The 14,240-nt window shown below is 39.5% G+C and overlaps 1 protein-coding gene across 4 annotated transcripts in view; it reads right to left on the minus strand.

The window, feature by feature from the left end:
- Positions 1-14,240, minus strand: part of RGS22 (regulator of G protein signaling 22) — a 145,281-nt gene that overhangs the window by 32,468 nt on the left and 98,573 nt on the right. For all 4 annotated transcript variants that reach the window (XM_051844670.2, XM_051844669.2, XM_051844668.2 and 1 more), the window contains 4 exons: positions 10,857-10,949; positions 7,494-7,666; positions 6,018-6,180; positions 264-422 (listed from right to left, as the gene is read on the minus strand). In XM_051844670.2, the coding sequence (XP_051700630.2) occupies positions 264-422; positions 6,018-6,180; positions 7,494-7,666; positions 10,857-10,949 (588 nt within the window). The remainder of the gene's footprint in view (positions 1-263; positions 423-6,017; positions 6,181-7,493; positions 7,667-10,856; positions 10,950-14,240) is intronic.

Genomic DNA, 14,240 nt, shown 5'->3' on the forward strand with positions numbered 1-14,240 from the left:
TCTTCTGCTGCCTTCCCAGACACATTAACAGGAAGCTGGACTGGAAACAGAGCAGTTGGGACTTGAACTGGCCTTCCAATATGGCATGCTGGGATCAGAGGCAGTGACTTAACCCACTACTCTACCATGCCGGCCCCTGACTCCACGCTTTTAGTAACCATACAGCAAAGTACAAAGGCTGGGTCAACAGGTATGCACTTCAAAACAGACGTTTTGATAGATACTGTAAATTGCTCTCCAAAAAATTATAGTATCTTACATACCTTTATCTTTTGACGTGCTGCAAACTGTTCACTTGCAAGAAACAATGGCAACCACACATTTTCTAGCCTATTTAGGACATGCTTCTGAATTTCAACAAGAACAGATGCATCAAGCTGGTCATGGAGAATCTTCCCCCAACCTCCAGTTAAATGCATTATCTAATAAATAAATAAAAATGAAACAGAAACTACAAACTTGTGCTTTGTTGAAGAAGCACTAACTGTCATTAATTCACTTACTCCAAATAATTTGCTGTACACGACAGGTGCCACAATTTTCATCATATGTGTTAATGACATTTATATCATATGTGTTATTTATATCATATGTGTTAATGACAGACAACTCCCCTAACATCGAACAGAGAACTGCAGCTTATATGGTGGTTGCTGTATATGTATGATTTTGCTGGCATAGGATATATCAAAAAGAACACAAAAGAGGGATGTTTATCCTGCATGACCATAAGCAACAGCATTTTTTTCTTCCATTGATTCAGTTTCTTCAACTGAAACATGAAGGCACTAGTCTTCGATTTCTAAGTTTTCTTTCTAAGTTTGCAAACAGCCTAAGAGTCTGTGATTTTAGTCAAATTGACCTGTTTGAGGAAGTACTTGATTTTGTAGATGAGGCATTTACTACTAATTAATTAAGAGACAACCTTGATTCAGGTATTATGTTACCAACAACACTGGGTTGGAGATGGCAGATGACAGTAGTGGTAGCAATAGAGGGCTGTTCCAAAAACTTATAAGAGAACAGAAGCAGTAGGAAGTACAGAAAAGTCATATTTTACAGAAAATAGTCACTAATTTGCACAGGTAGCACCACTTAAAAAACACCATTTCTTTATGGGCCAAATCTTCCTTCTGCAAAATTATTATGCTAGAAATTATTCTATTTTCTACCTATTGTGTTGCATATCATTCAAAATTTCTGGATTACTCACTGAACAACCACCTTCTTCTTAGTCCTCTTTTGACCGATAATATTTATAAAATATTACTAAAAATAGCTTTGTGTAAAAATACAAGAGAACTCCTCTTCGTAACTCTATTTTTTTTTTTTTTTTTTTTTTTTTGGACAGGCAGAGTGGACAGTGAGAGAGAGAGACAGAGAGAAAGGTCTTCCTTTGCCGTTGGTTCACCCTCCAATGGCTGCCGCGGCCGGCGCACCGCGCTGATCCGATGGCAGGAGCCAGGTGCTTCTCCTGGTCTCCCATGGGGTGCAGGGCCCAAGCACTTGGGCCATCCTCCACTGCACTCCCTGGCCACAGCAGAGCGCTGGCCTGGAAGAGGGGCAACCGGGACAGAATCCGGCGCCCCGACTGGGACTAGAACCCGGGGTGCCAGTGCCGCTAGGCAGAGGATTAGCCTAGTGAGCCGTGGCGCCAGCCCATAACTCTATTTTGATCATATTAACCAAGTAATAGCAAATATTGCTTTTGTTTAAAAAAATTACCCTGCTACTCAGACAGCAAACAGAAATAAGACTAGCACAATCAGTATAGAAATAAATGTGGGGGCCGGTGCTGTGGTGTAGAGGGTAAAGCTTCAGCCTGTGACACCAGCATGCCATTTGGGCACTGGTTCAAGTCCTGGCTGTTCCATTGCCCCAGCTCTCTGCTAATGTGCCTGGGAAAGCAGTGGAGGATGGACCAAATGCTTGGGCCCCTGCATCCACGTGGGAGACCAGGATGAAGCTCCTGGCTCCTAGCTTTGGCCTGGCTCAGCCTTGGGGAGTGAACCAGAGGACAGAAGACTTCTCTCTCTGGTTCTGACTCTTTGTCTCTGTATCTCTACCTTTCAAACAAATAAATACATCTTTAAAATAAATAAATAAATATGGTGTGGGTATCCTTAAGTGAAAACTAAGTACATAAAAAAGTAAAGACAATGATTAAGCAGGGTGGTTGGACAAAGTCCTTTGTAGTAACCACAACACTCAGTTCTGACAGCAATGGGTGACTTTCAAGTTCTCAGCACGTTGTATCTACTATGGAAGATTCACACAGTAGCATCAGATACTATGAAACCTCACACAATGCAATAGAAGCCAGACAGAAACCAAATGCCTTCCATGTGTTTATTTCATACTTGTGCTTATTGAGTTACACAACCACTTTTGTTAACATGTCCCAGGTTTATATCTTAGGGACCTAAAAGCAAGGCAGTTTTGTCAAAGTTGCTTAATTCTAGAATTTCTTCTCTCTTATTCCTAAAGACTTTCCCTTATTTCCCCACATTCGCTCCCAAAGGACCTAGCTTTTTTTTTTTTTTAAGAAACCTCTTATTTAAGGTATATAAATTTCAATGCATTTCATATATACCAATTTAGAAACACAGTAATTCTTCTCACCCTACACTTCCTCCTGCCCACACTCTCACACTTCTTCCTCTTCTTTCTCATAGCCCTGTCTTTATTTTATATAAAGATCTATTTTCAATTAACTTTATACCCATACAATTAACCCTACAATAAGTAATGAGTTCATCAAATAGTATGGAAAAATAAAAAAAAAATCTGTTCCTCAATAGTCAAGACAAGAGCTTTTCAAAATCATCGCATCTCAAAGTGTCAATATCAATATCACTTTGACAGATTACCTTCTTGGTACTCTATTAGTTGCCACAGATCAGGGAGAACATATGTTATTTGTCTTTTGGTGACTGGCTTATTTCACTAAGTATAGTGGTTTCCAGTTGCCTCCATTTTGCTGCAAATAACAGGATATCATTCTTCTTTATTTTTAACAACTGTGTGGTATTCCACGGTGCACATACACCATAACTTCTTTATCCAATCTTCAGTAAACAGACATCTTGATTGATTCTGTATCTCAGCTATTGTGAATTGAGCATTTTTTCTTCCAATGTGTGTCGGGGATACAGATAACTCTTTCATACACCAATTTCATTTCCTTTGGGCAAATTCCCAGAAGTGGGATGGCTGGGTCTATATTCAGAGGGTAGGTCTGAATATGGTTATGTCTATATTCAGATTTCTGAGGTATCTCCATATAGTCTTCCACAGTGGCTGTGTCAGTTTACATTCCTACCAACAGTGGATTAGGGTACCTCACTAGCATTTGTTGCTTGTTGATTTCTGTATGAAAGCCATTCTGAGGTAGGGTGAAACCCCATTGTGGTTTCAGTTTGCATTTCCCTGATGGCTAGTGATCCTGAGCATTTTTTCTTGTGTCTGTTGGCCATCTGAATTTCCTGTCTTGAAAAAAATGCCTGTTTAAGTCCTTTGCTCATTTCTTGACTGGATTGCTTGTTTTGTTGTTGTTGAGTTTCTTGAGCTCTTTATAGATTCTGGATATTAATCCTTTATCAGGTACATAGTTTGCAACTATTTTCTCCCATGCTATCAGTTGCCTCTTGACTTTGCTGAATGTTTCTTTTGCAGTGTAGAGCTTCTCAATTTGATGTAATCCCATGTGTCAATTTTGGCTTTGATTGACTGTGCTTCTGAGGTCTTTTCTAAGAACTCTTTCAAAACATTTGCCTATGCCAATGTCTTGCAGACTTTCCCCAATGTTCTCTAATAATTTGATGGCATCAGATCATAGATTTAGGTCTTTGATCCATATTGAATGGATTTTTGTGTAAGGTGTAATGTAGGGGTCCTGCTTCATACTTCTGCATGCAGCGATCCAGTTTCCCCAGCATCATTTGTTGAAGAGACTGTCCTTGCTCCAGGGATTGATTTAGGTTGTAGATGCATGGTTGATTTCTGGAGTTTCTATTCTGTTCCATCGGTCTATCCATCTGTTTTTGTGCCAGTACCAAACTGTTTTGATTATAACTGCACTGTAGTATGTCAATTTTAGCTCCTCTGTCAAAGATAAGTTGGATGTTGATGCATGGATTGATTTCTGGAGTTTCTGTTCTGTTCCATTGGTCTATCCATCTGTTTTTATGCCAGTACCAGGCTGTTTTGATTATAACTGCCCTGTAATATATCTTGAAATCTGGTATTGTGATGCCTCCAGCTTTGTTTTTGTTATATAAAGATTGCTTTAGCTATTTGGGGTCTCTTGTGTTTCCATATGAATTTCAGCCTCATTTTTTTGGTATTCTGATTGGAATTACATTGAATCTGTAAATTGCTTTTGGTAGTGTGGACATTTTGATGATAGTAATTCTTCCAATCCATGAACATGAAAGGTTTTTCCATTTTTTTTGTCTTCTTCTATTTCTTTCTTTAATGTTTTGTAATTTTCATCATAGAGATTTTTGACATCCTTGGTTAAACTTATTCCAAGGCATTTTTTTTTTGTAGCTATTGTGAATGGGATTGATCTTAGAAGTTCTTTATCAACTTTGGCATTGTCTTTGTATACAAAGGCCGTTGATTTTTGTGTGTTAATTTTATATCCTGCCACTTTATCAGACTCTTTTATGGTTCCAATAGCTTCTTAGTGGAGTCTTTTGGATCCCATACATATAGAATCATCTCATCTGCTAATAGAGATAGTTTAACTTCCTCTTTCCCAATTTGTATCCACCCCTCTGATTTCATTTTTTTGCCAAATGGCTCTGGCTAAAACTTCCAGGACTATACTGAATAGTAATGGTGAGAGTGGGCATCCTTGTCTAGTTCCTGATCTTAGTGGGAATGTTTCCAACTTTTCCCCGTTTAATATGATGCTGGCCATGGGTTTGTCATAAATTACCTTGATTGTGTTGAGGAATGTTCCTTCTATACCCAAGACCCAGCTGTTTAATTCAGTTTGTTGTTAATTGTGAACAACTCTGAATTTTTCTATAATTTACTAAATTTAGCATTAACCTGAAATTTAAATTTTATAAATATATGCCATAAAGATATCCATTCTTTTAAACTATTAGAAAATCATATGCTGTATATTTGATCTTCAGGTAGTAATATTGTACTAACAAACTTCAAACTTAATAATTATAATACTTAACTCTTTATCCTTCAAAAGCATACAGATGAAGATACTTTATGAGATAAAAGTATTATATGAACACTCAACCCCACTGCTAAATCCCCATCTATTTTTTTTCTCTGTAAATCTAATGACACTATTGTTATTAGTGTGACTGTGTGACAGCCACATAGTCGTGGCTGAGTGGTGCAGGTGAGGGACCAGAATGAGTTGTGATTTAGTACAACAAAAGGGTAAAACGTATGTTCCTGGTCAATAAAAATAGGTTTGGGGGACAATTATTGACAGTATTTTCAAAGATCAGTTATGTTTGGAGTAATATCAATTAAGACAGAAACAGAAAAGAGCGAGACATTAGGCTTAATGGCTGAGAACAGCTGCTTTCCTTCTTGTTGGAAAGGTGCGGCGACATTGTCCATCTTGTCCCCATTTCATCTTGAGTATCTAGAACAGTGTCTGGCTTATCTCTTGTACTCATTTGTTGAATTAGTGAACAACTAATGCAAGTACAGCAGACACAAAGTTGTGATTAGACCCAGAAATTTCTGAGCATTGTCCATAATAAGGACATGGATAAATAAAAGTTATTTTTATTCTATAAATTACTTTTTAATGACCAACACATGTATATAATATGTGAGTGAAATTCAAAGATGTTTAATTTACAAATACTTATGAATATCTAAAAATATATCAGAGTTACCTAATATTTAAGTCACAAAAGCAAAACAAACAAAATTTAAAAAGAACAAAGGAGATTTTCAGGTTAGTGGCAAAAAGAAATATTTCAAAATTTTAACACTTCAAAATGAAAAATAGGTTTATATGTTGATACCTGGCTCTGCTGGTATACAGAAGCTGGACTGTTGGGTCCAAAGAAATATTTTTTGTTAAGGTATTTGTTTTTAATATATATAGATTTTGCCTCCCTTTGAGTCTGATCACTGTAAGTTATTCTTCGGAACTGTTCAATGTCTGTCCAGCACATGAGGTCCATGCTAGGATGAAAACAAAAACAAAGTACTGCCTCTCTTGTTTATTTCTCTAAATTCTAATAAACAAGTTGCTGTTTTCACAGAACTAGGCTGTCTTGAAAAGTTAGCACAAGCGATCAGATCGTGGAACCAAAGGATTCAATTCTGTCTCTGATCCCCATCTGGGCCAGTTAGACTGACTTCAGTACACTCCTAATGCCGGCTAGATGCGTGAGTGTAGGAAGACAAGAGCCCAGGATGAGGAAAAATCTATCAATACTACCTGCGAGAGGGCGTTTCAGAGTTCTTCTATTAGTAATAGACTCATATCATCAACTTCAAATATGGGAAGATTTCCACAAATGGCATGTCTGTTTGACAATAGGCCAAATTTAGAATAATCCTCATCTCAGTGAAGGAAAACTAAATATATGCTATAAAGAAGTCTAACCAGTTTCTGTTAACATGGGAAAAAAACAGGACTAATAATTTCGCTTATATTAGATAAATATATTAAGAAGTACCAAGATTCTGTGTAAAAATAAAATATTTCATTTATGTATTTGTGGGTTTTTTTTTTTTTTTTTTTTTTTTGACAGGCAGAGTGGACAGTGAGAGAGAGAGACAGAGAGAAAGGTCTTCCTTTGCCGTTGGTTCACCCTCCAATGGCCGCTGCGGCCAGCACGCTGCGGCCGGTGCACCGTGCTGATCCAATGGCAGGAGCCAGGTGCTTCTCCTGGTCTCCCATGGGGTGCAGGGCCCAAGCACTTGGGCCATCCTCCACTGCACTCCCTGGCCACAGCAGAGAGCTGGCCTGGAAGAGGGGCAACCGGGACAGAATCTGGCACCCCGACCGGGACTAGAACCCGGTATGCCGACGCCGCAAGGCGGAGGATTAGCCTAGTGAGCCGCGGCACCGGCCTCATTTATGTATTAGTTAATAAAGTATAAAATATGATACTAATTTCACTGGCTTAGCAAAATATAAAAGAGACACTTTTCAGAAACAGTAATTATAGCAACTGTCTAGAGAAATACAAAAGAAAGAAATTGCAAAAAAAAAAAAGGAAAAAAATAAAGTGTACTGGTATTTTGAGTTAGCCAATGCTAAAAGTATGAACAAATATTGTGTAACAACTTAAAATAATATTTTGGAGGTTGCTACAATAAAATGCATTCCAACAAAAAATAATGCATACAGATTTCATATAATTATATCCATCAGTTTTTACCAATGTGAGTAAAATCTAGCATTAAATTACTATTATAATATGTTGAATCAAAACTAGTGTCTTAGAAAACTGAGAAATACAATTAAAAATGGTAATGTTCCTCACCTTGAAGAATGAGCTTCAAGAAACTGACGGAAATGTTCAAACTCCAGTTTGTTGTTAAGCAGACTATTAAAGTTAAAATGCCTGTATTCTTCAGGAACGTTATTCCAATACTCTGTTTTTTTAGAGACATCCGAGAGTGATAAAATACTAGCTCCAGTTTCATCAGCAGTATCCTAATGAAATAATACTTTTCATTAAAAAACTCGGAAACAAAAAAGTCATTCATAATTTTACATTTTCATTTATTAATTTTTTTTAACTTTTATTTAATGAATATACGTTTCCAAAGTACGAATAATGGATTACTATGGCTTCCCCCCCATACCGTCCCTCCCACCCACAACCCTCCCCTTTCCCACTCCCTCTCCCCTTCCATTCACATCAAGATTCATTTTCGATTATCTTAATATACAGAAGATCAGCTTAGTATACATTAAGTAAGGATTTCAACAGTTTGCTCCCACACAGAAACATAAAGTGAAAAATAATAGATGATTTTTTTTTAATGATGATGAAATCAGATCAGACCTATTGTCATGTTTAATCCCAGTGAGAGTCAAGTTGGGAGTTGATAGTTTCTTTTCTTTTTTTTTTTTTTTTTTTTTTTTTTTTTACAGAGGATCAGTTTAGTATGCATTAAGTAAAGATTTCAACAGTTTGCACCCCCATAGAAACACAAAGTGAAATATATTATTTGAGTACTCGTTATAGCATTAAATCTCAATGCACAGCACATTAAGGACAGAGATCCTACATGAGGAGTAAGTGCACAGTGACTCCTGTTGTTGACTTTACCAATTGACACTCCTGTCTATGGCATCAGTAATCTCCCTATGCTCCAGTCATGAGTTTCCAAGGCTATGGAAGCCCCTTGAGTTCTCCGACTCTTATCTTGTTTAGACAAGGTCATAGTAATTTTTATGCATCTGAAAGGCAGAGACAAACACACACACATAGACAGAGACAGAGACAGCGAGATCCTCCATCCATTGGTTCACTACCCAAATGCCTGTAAGAGCTGGGGCCAGGCCAGGAGCTTAGGATTCGACCCGAACACTTGAATCACAGTACACATTATCAAGAAACTCAGGAAACTGGACGTAAGAGAGGAGCTGAGACTCAAACCTGAGCACTCCAATAGGGAATGCGGCCATCCCTAGGCATCTTACTCACTGCACTAAACATCTGCCTCCATATACACTTTTAAAAAGAGAAACTATTAGGTCAAGGTTACTTAAAAATTCAAAGGGAAGAATCTAGGTCGTTCAGATTCTAACTCACATCAAATTCTTTTCCTCCTTTTCACTCCATTCCCTTATCACAAACATTTAAAATATACAAAGCACTTGTTTCTAAAATATGATTTTATTATTTTTCTTAGTATAGGAATGATATGTCTTTTGTAGTTAAAAAATAAAAACCATATGTAATACTACCACCAGAGATAACTACAGTTAATGTTTCTGTACATCCTTCAATCTCTTATAGAATTACACAAGTAGCTTCTTTAAAATGAAGATAAGATTATGGAACAACTTTTTAAAAAGATTTATTTATTTATTTGAAAGAGTTACAAAGAGAGAGGGAGATACAGGGAGAGAGGTCTTCCATCCACTGGTTCACTCCCCAAATTGCTGCAAAAACCAGGAATGAGCCAAACTGAAGCCAGGAGCTTCTTCCAGGTCTCCCATGTGCCTGCAGAGGTCCAAGGACTTTGGCCATCTTTCACTGCTTTCCCAGGTGCATTAGCAAGGAGCTGAATGACAAGCGGAGCAGCTGGGACTCAAACCGGCACCTATATGGGATGTTGGCATTGCAGGCGGCGGCTTTACCCACTGTGCCACAGAGCAGGATCCAATTTACGGTTTTTCTTGACAGTACATTATGAACACAAAACCTTCGCCTATACATTATTTTTCTGAAGTTATACAATAACCCAAGGTACTAATAGTGTATCCTTCTAATGTAATATTCATATAAAAGTCAATGTTTAGGTAATTTTAAGAGTTTTGCTGTTTTATGAACAATTTACAAATCCCAAGAGCTAAGAGACAGGGAGGCTTAGTCTTTAAAAAGCCCTTTCTTTGGGTCTATGTCGTGGTGCAGTGGGTTAAGCTGCTTCCCAAATCAAAGCAAGGATTCGAGTCCTGGCTACTCCACTTCAAATCCAGCTTCCGCTAACCCTCCTGGGAAGGCAGTGAATAATGACCCAAATGTTTGTGCCCCAGCCACCCATGTGAGAGACTTGGATGAGAAACTGGCTCAGCCCTAGCCGGTACAGCCTTTTGGGGAGTGAACCAGCAGATGATTTCTTTCTCTTTGTCTCTGTCTCTCCCCCAACCCCACTTTTAAGAGAAAGGGCAAAAGCACAGAATGTATTCATAGCCTCACCCCAGGGGCCTAGCAGGAGAGGAGCAACATGTACCAATAAGTGTGCCCCACTTCCCGGCTGACAACTACCCAGCCCTTCCCGACCCAACAGCAAGGCCTGGCAATGCCGGCATTCCATATGGGCTGCTCCACTTCCAATCCAGCTCCCTGCTATGGAAAAGCAGCAGAAGATGGTCCAGGTGTTTGGACCCATGCTACCCATGTGGGTGACCCAGAGGAAGCTCCTGGCTCCTGGCTTTGGCCTGGCCCAGCCCTAGCTGTTGTGGCCATCTAGGGAGTCAACCAGCAGATGGAAGATCTCTCCTCTCTCTCTCTCTGTCTCTCCCTCTGTATAACTCTTTCAAATAAAATAAATATTTTAAAAATAAATATTTTTAAAAAAATCACCTGAAACCTTACTACTCAGAACAATCATTAAGATTTGGTATCTTTCTAGATATCTCTTTTTCCATATATATATAATATACATATTTATATCTATACATGTAGAAATGTACATATATTTTTATATAAATAGAACCATACCATTTGTTGTCTTAGTCTCATATATTTGTATATAATAATAAGTTCTGTTCATTTTCCACATCAATTAAGTGGGATTTCTATACAGATGTACATATTTGATTTGATAGTTTTATGAATCTAAGTCTATCTGTCATACAAAACTTGACTTCTAGCATTCATATGAATACATAGCTTAAACACTCAAGTTCCTTGTCTTAGTTAAATGAATGGTTTGGCATCCTATGCTACCTCATCTGCTTTGTTTTCTGGCTCTGTGGTTAAATGTATCAAAAAAAATGTGACAGCTGTCAAATGCACCATGTTAGGCAAAGAAACAACAGAAAAGTCAAACTGCCCACCCCCTATTTTATCAACACATTATCTCTCACTACACGCTCTCTCTATCAGTATATACAGCAAGAACTCTGTCCAGGATAAAATTTTTTTCTAAGAAGAAAGTTATCTTACCCCAGTTTTCTTGGAAATCACATCCTTATGCAAAGCCTGTAGCTTTCTGAAGTATGTGGAGTCCAACTGGCGGGTTTCTTCCTCCAGCTCCACCTAGGAAAATAGGAACAAAGCTTGTGACATCAATAGTCCATGCATTATGAAACAGTGGGAAACAGGAAGCACAATCTGCTAATAAGTTGGCTACAAAATTAATACAATTGCCAAGAAAGCAAATTCTTCTGGGGACAAAAGTTATAGTTAAAAATGTTAGTGACAGCAAAGTCATACTTCAAATGCATGCCATAAAAGAGGCATACATTTCTCTGTAATGCTACAGGGCATCAGTGGGCATTCCATCTTTCTGGACACCTCATGTAAACTAACAGAGCAAATACTCGTATGTGGGTCACATTTTCAGCTTAAACTCAACGTACTAATAGTCACGAAGTCAGACAGTGCTCACTTTGGGGACTAGATAATTCACGAAGAACAGGAAATAACCAGCTCCATACTGTGATTAGTCTCTGAGCAAAGGCTTTCTTGTTTTAACAAGAGAGGAGACAATCAAGAATCAAATTAAAACCTCCCAGCAGGCCGGCGCCGCGGCACACTAGGCTAATCCTCCGCCTTGCGGCGCCGGCACACCGGGTTCTAGTCCCGGTCGGGGCGCCGGGTTCTGTCCCGGTTGCCCCTCTTCCAGGCCAGCTCTCTGCTGTGGCCAGGGAGTGCAGTGGAGGATGGCCCAAGTGCTTGGGCCCTGCACCCCATGGGAGACCAGGAGAAGTACCTGGCTCCTGCCATCGGATCAGTGCGGGGCACCGGCTGCAGCGCGCCGGCCGCGGCGGCCATTGGAGGGTGAACCAACAGCAAAGGAAGACCTTTTTTTTTTTTTTTTTTTTTTTTTTTGACAGGCAGAGTGGACAGTGAGAGAGACAGACAGAGAGAGAAAGGTCTTCCTTTTGCCGTTGGTTCACCCTCCAATGGCTGCCGCTGCAGCCGGCGCACCGCGCTGATCCGATGGCAGGAGCCAGGATCCAGGTGCTTTTCCTGGTCTCCCATGGGGTGCAGGGCCCAAGCACCTGGGCCATCCTCCACTGCACTCCCTGGCCATAGCAGAGAGCTGGCCTGGAAGAGGGGCAACGGGGACAGAATCCGGCGCCCCAACCGGGACTAGAACCCGGTGTGCCGGCGCCGCAAGGTGGAGGATTAGCCTATTGAGCCACGGCGCCGGCTAGGAAGACTTTTCTCTCTGTCTCTCTCTCTCACTGTCCACTCTGCCTGTCAAAAAACAAACAAACAAACAAACAAACAAACAAAAAAAAACACACACACACAAAAGAAAAAAAAACTCCCAGCAGACCTCAGTCTTCAGAGCATAGAATGTACTATTCTGTAGACTTGGGAGAAGGAGACCAAGACCACTCTCTGCTTCTCTACAGCAGGGAATAGCCAGTTTGGCTGAGTAGCTGCCTGAGAACTTTATGTATTAAATAGCCAGATTTGGTAATCTGCTTGGTTATTCTTTTTGGACAGAGTCTACATAACACAGTCAATTGGCTGTGGAGCTTCTAGAACTAAAAGTGAACGATTTATTTTTATTCTTATTGGAAATAGTATATATTTTGCTCCTTGAACTTTGTGAGAAGTTTTGCTGCAGCTGGTTAGACTACCATGTGAGACATTGCATTCCATATCAAAATGCTTTGGTTCAAGTCCTGCTCCACTCTCCACTCCAGCTGTCTGGTGATGCTCACTGTAGGAGGCAGACAGTGATGGCTCAAATAGTTGCACCCTGCCACCCACACGGGAGACCCAGACTAAGTTCTAGGTTCATGGCTCTGGCCTGGTCCAGCCCTGGCTATTGGGGGAGTGAAAAGGCAGATGGGAGATCTCTTTCCCTCTCTATTTCTGTTTGTCTGTTCACCTTTCAAATAAATAAGACACACGAGAAAGTTTTTAAAAGAATCTTACTAATGCTAAAACTTTGGTTTAGGAAAGACAGTCATAATTCCAAACCATTTTTACTATTGTGGGATCACTTCCTCTATGCCACATATTATATATTTAAAATAATGATTGGAAAGAATTTTTAAAAATTTCATATCCTAATTTTAGTGGTGTAATATATGCTTCTTTGCAGTAGGAAGAATGCTGTGCTAATTTTTCAGAACAAGGAGAAAACAGGAATGAAAATTAACTTATTATGGTCATTAAATTAATAAATTCTAAGAGTTGTCAGCCACAATCCAATAAGGTAAGTCAATCCAAGGCAATTTGGCATTAAATTTATCTTATTCATCTAACCTATCTTTCCTGATATAACTTTCTAAAAAGCTGCTGGGTAGACATGAACAAAGAGTAAGAATCAACGATAGCAGAGTTCCACCCGATATGACCTCACGAACAATGTACATGCCTTAACTTAATATAGAAACTACCAAAGGATGGTTTTAATCTATGATTCAAAATAAATATTTAAAGGCATTTCCTCCATCCATCCATAAGAATAGTGAAACTATTCAAGCACTGAGGTTTACAATGATCTCTTTTGGAATGAAGAAAGATGAGCTGTAACTTTTATCCACTCCACCAGAGTGACCGGCTGCACATCTGGGGTGGGCTACCTGCAGACGGAGCACTGAGTCCGGGGATCTGCTTTCTATAACACACATGGAATGCTTACATTTTCCATGGGTGCACTATCTGCTCATTCAGCATAATAGGAGGTAGGCTTTTTCCATTCATCAAAGTGAAGGCCACTGCTGAGCGGTGGGAAGAAGGGAGAAAGCCCTTTTGGCATATTTTACTGGCTCACAGAAAACCAAAACTCAGATTTCCTCTTCTGAAATATTTGGTCAAGAAATTAAAAATGACAGAGATTTAAGTTTTGTTATGAGACAATAGGGAAACGGAAAAAAAAAATAAAGTTCATAAATATTTCTCCTGCCCAAGTTTTGAGCCTGCCCAAGTCTTTTTTGAAGAAAAAAAAAAAAAAGATTTATTTTATTTATTTGAAAGTCAGAGAGGGAGAGAGAGAGAGAGGTCTTCCATCTACTGGTTCACTCCCCAGATGGCCACAATGGTACAATGGTTGGGACTGCCAAAGCCAAGAGCCAGGAACTTCTTACAGGTCTCCCACATGGGTGCAGGGGCCCAAACACCTGAATCATCTTCTTGTTGCTTTCCCATGCACATTAGCAGGGAGCTGGGTCAGAAGAGGAGCAGCTGGGCCTCAAACCAGTGCCCATATGTGATGCTGGCACTGCAGGCAGCAGCTTTACCTGCTATGCCACAACCTCAGCCCCAGCCAAATCTTAACTCTAAATCCCTGGTCCATACGAGACTTTTTACAGTTATTCCCAAGAGATTTAACAACACTTCTTATCACTGGTTTTGCAGTAA

This window comes from Oryctolagus cuniculus, chromosome 6, assembly GCF_964237555.1.
Source record: "Oryctolagus cuniculus chromosome 6, mOryCun1.1, whole genome shotgun sequence".
In the NCBI taxonomy this organism is placed as follows: Eukaryota; Metazoa; Chordata; class Mammalia; order Lagomorpha; family Leporidae; genus Oryctolagus; species Oryctolagus cuniculus.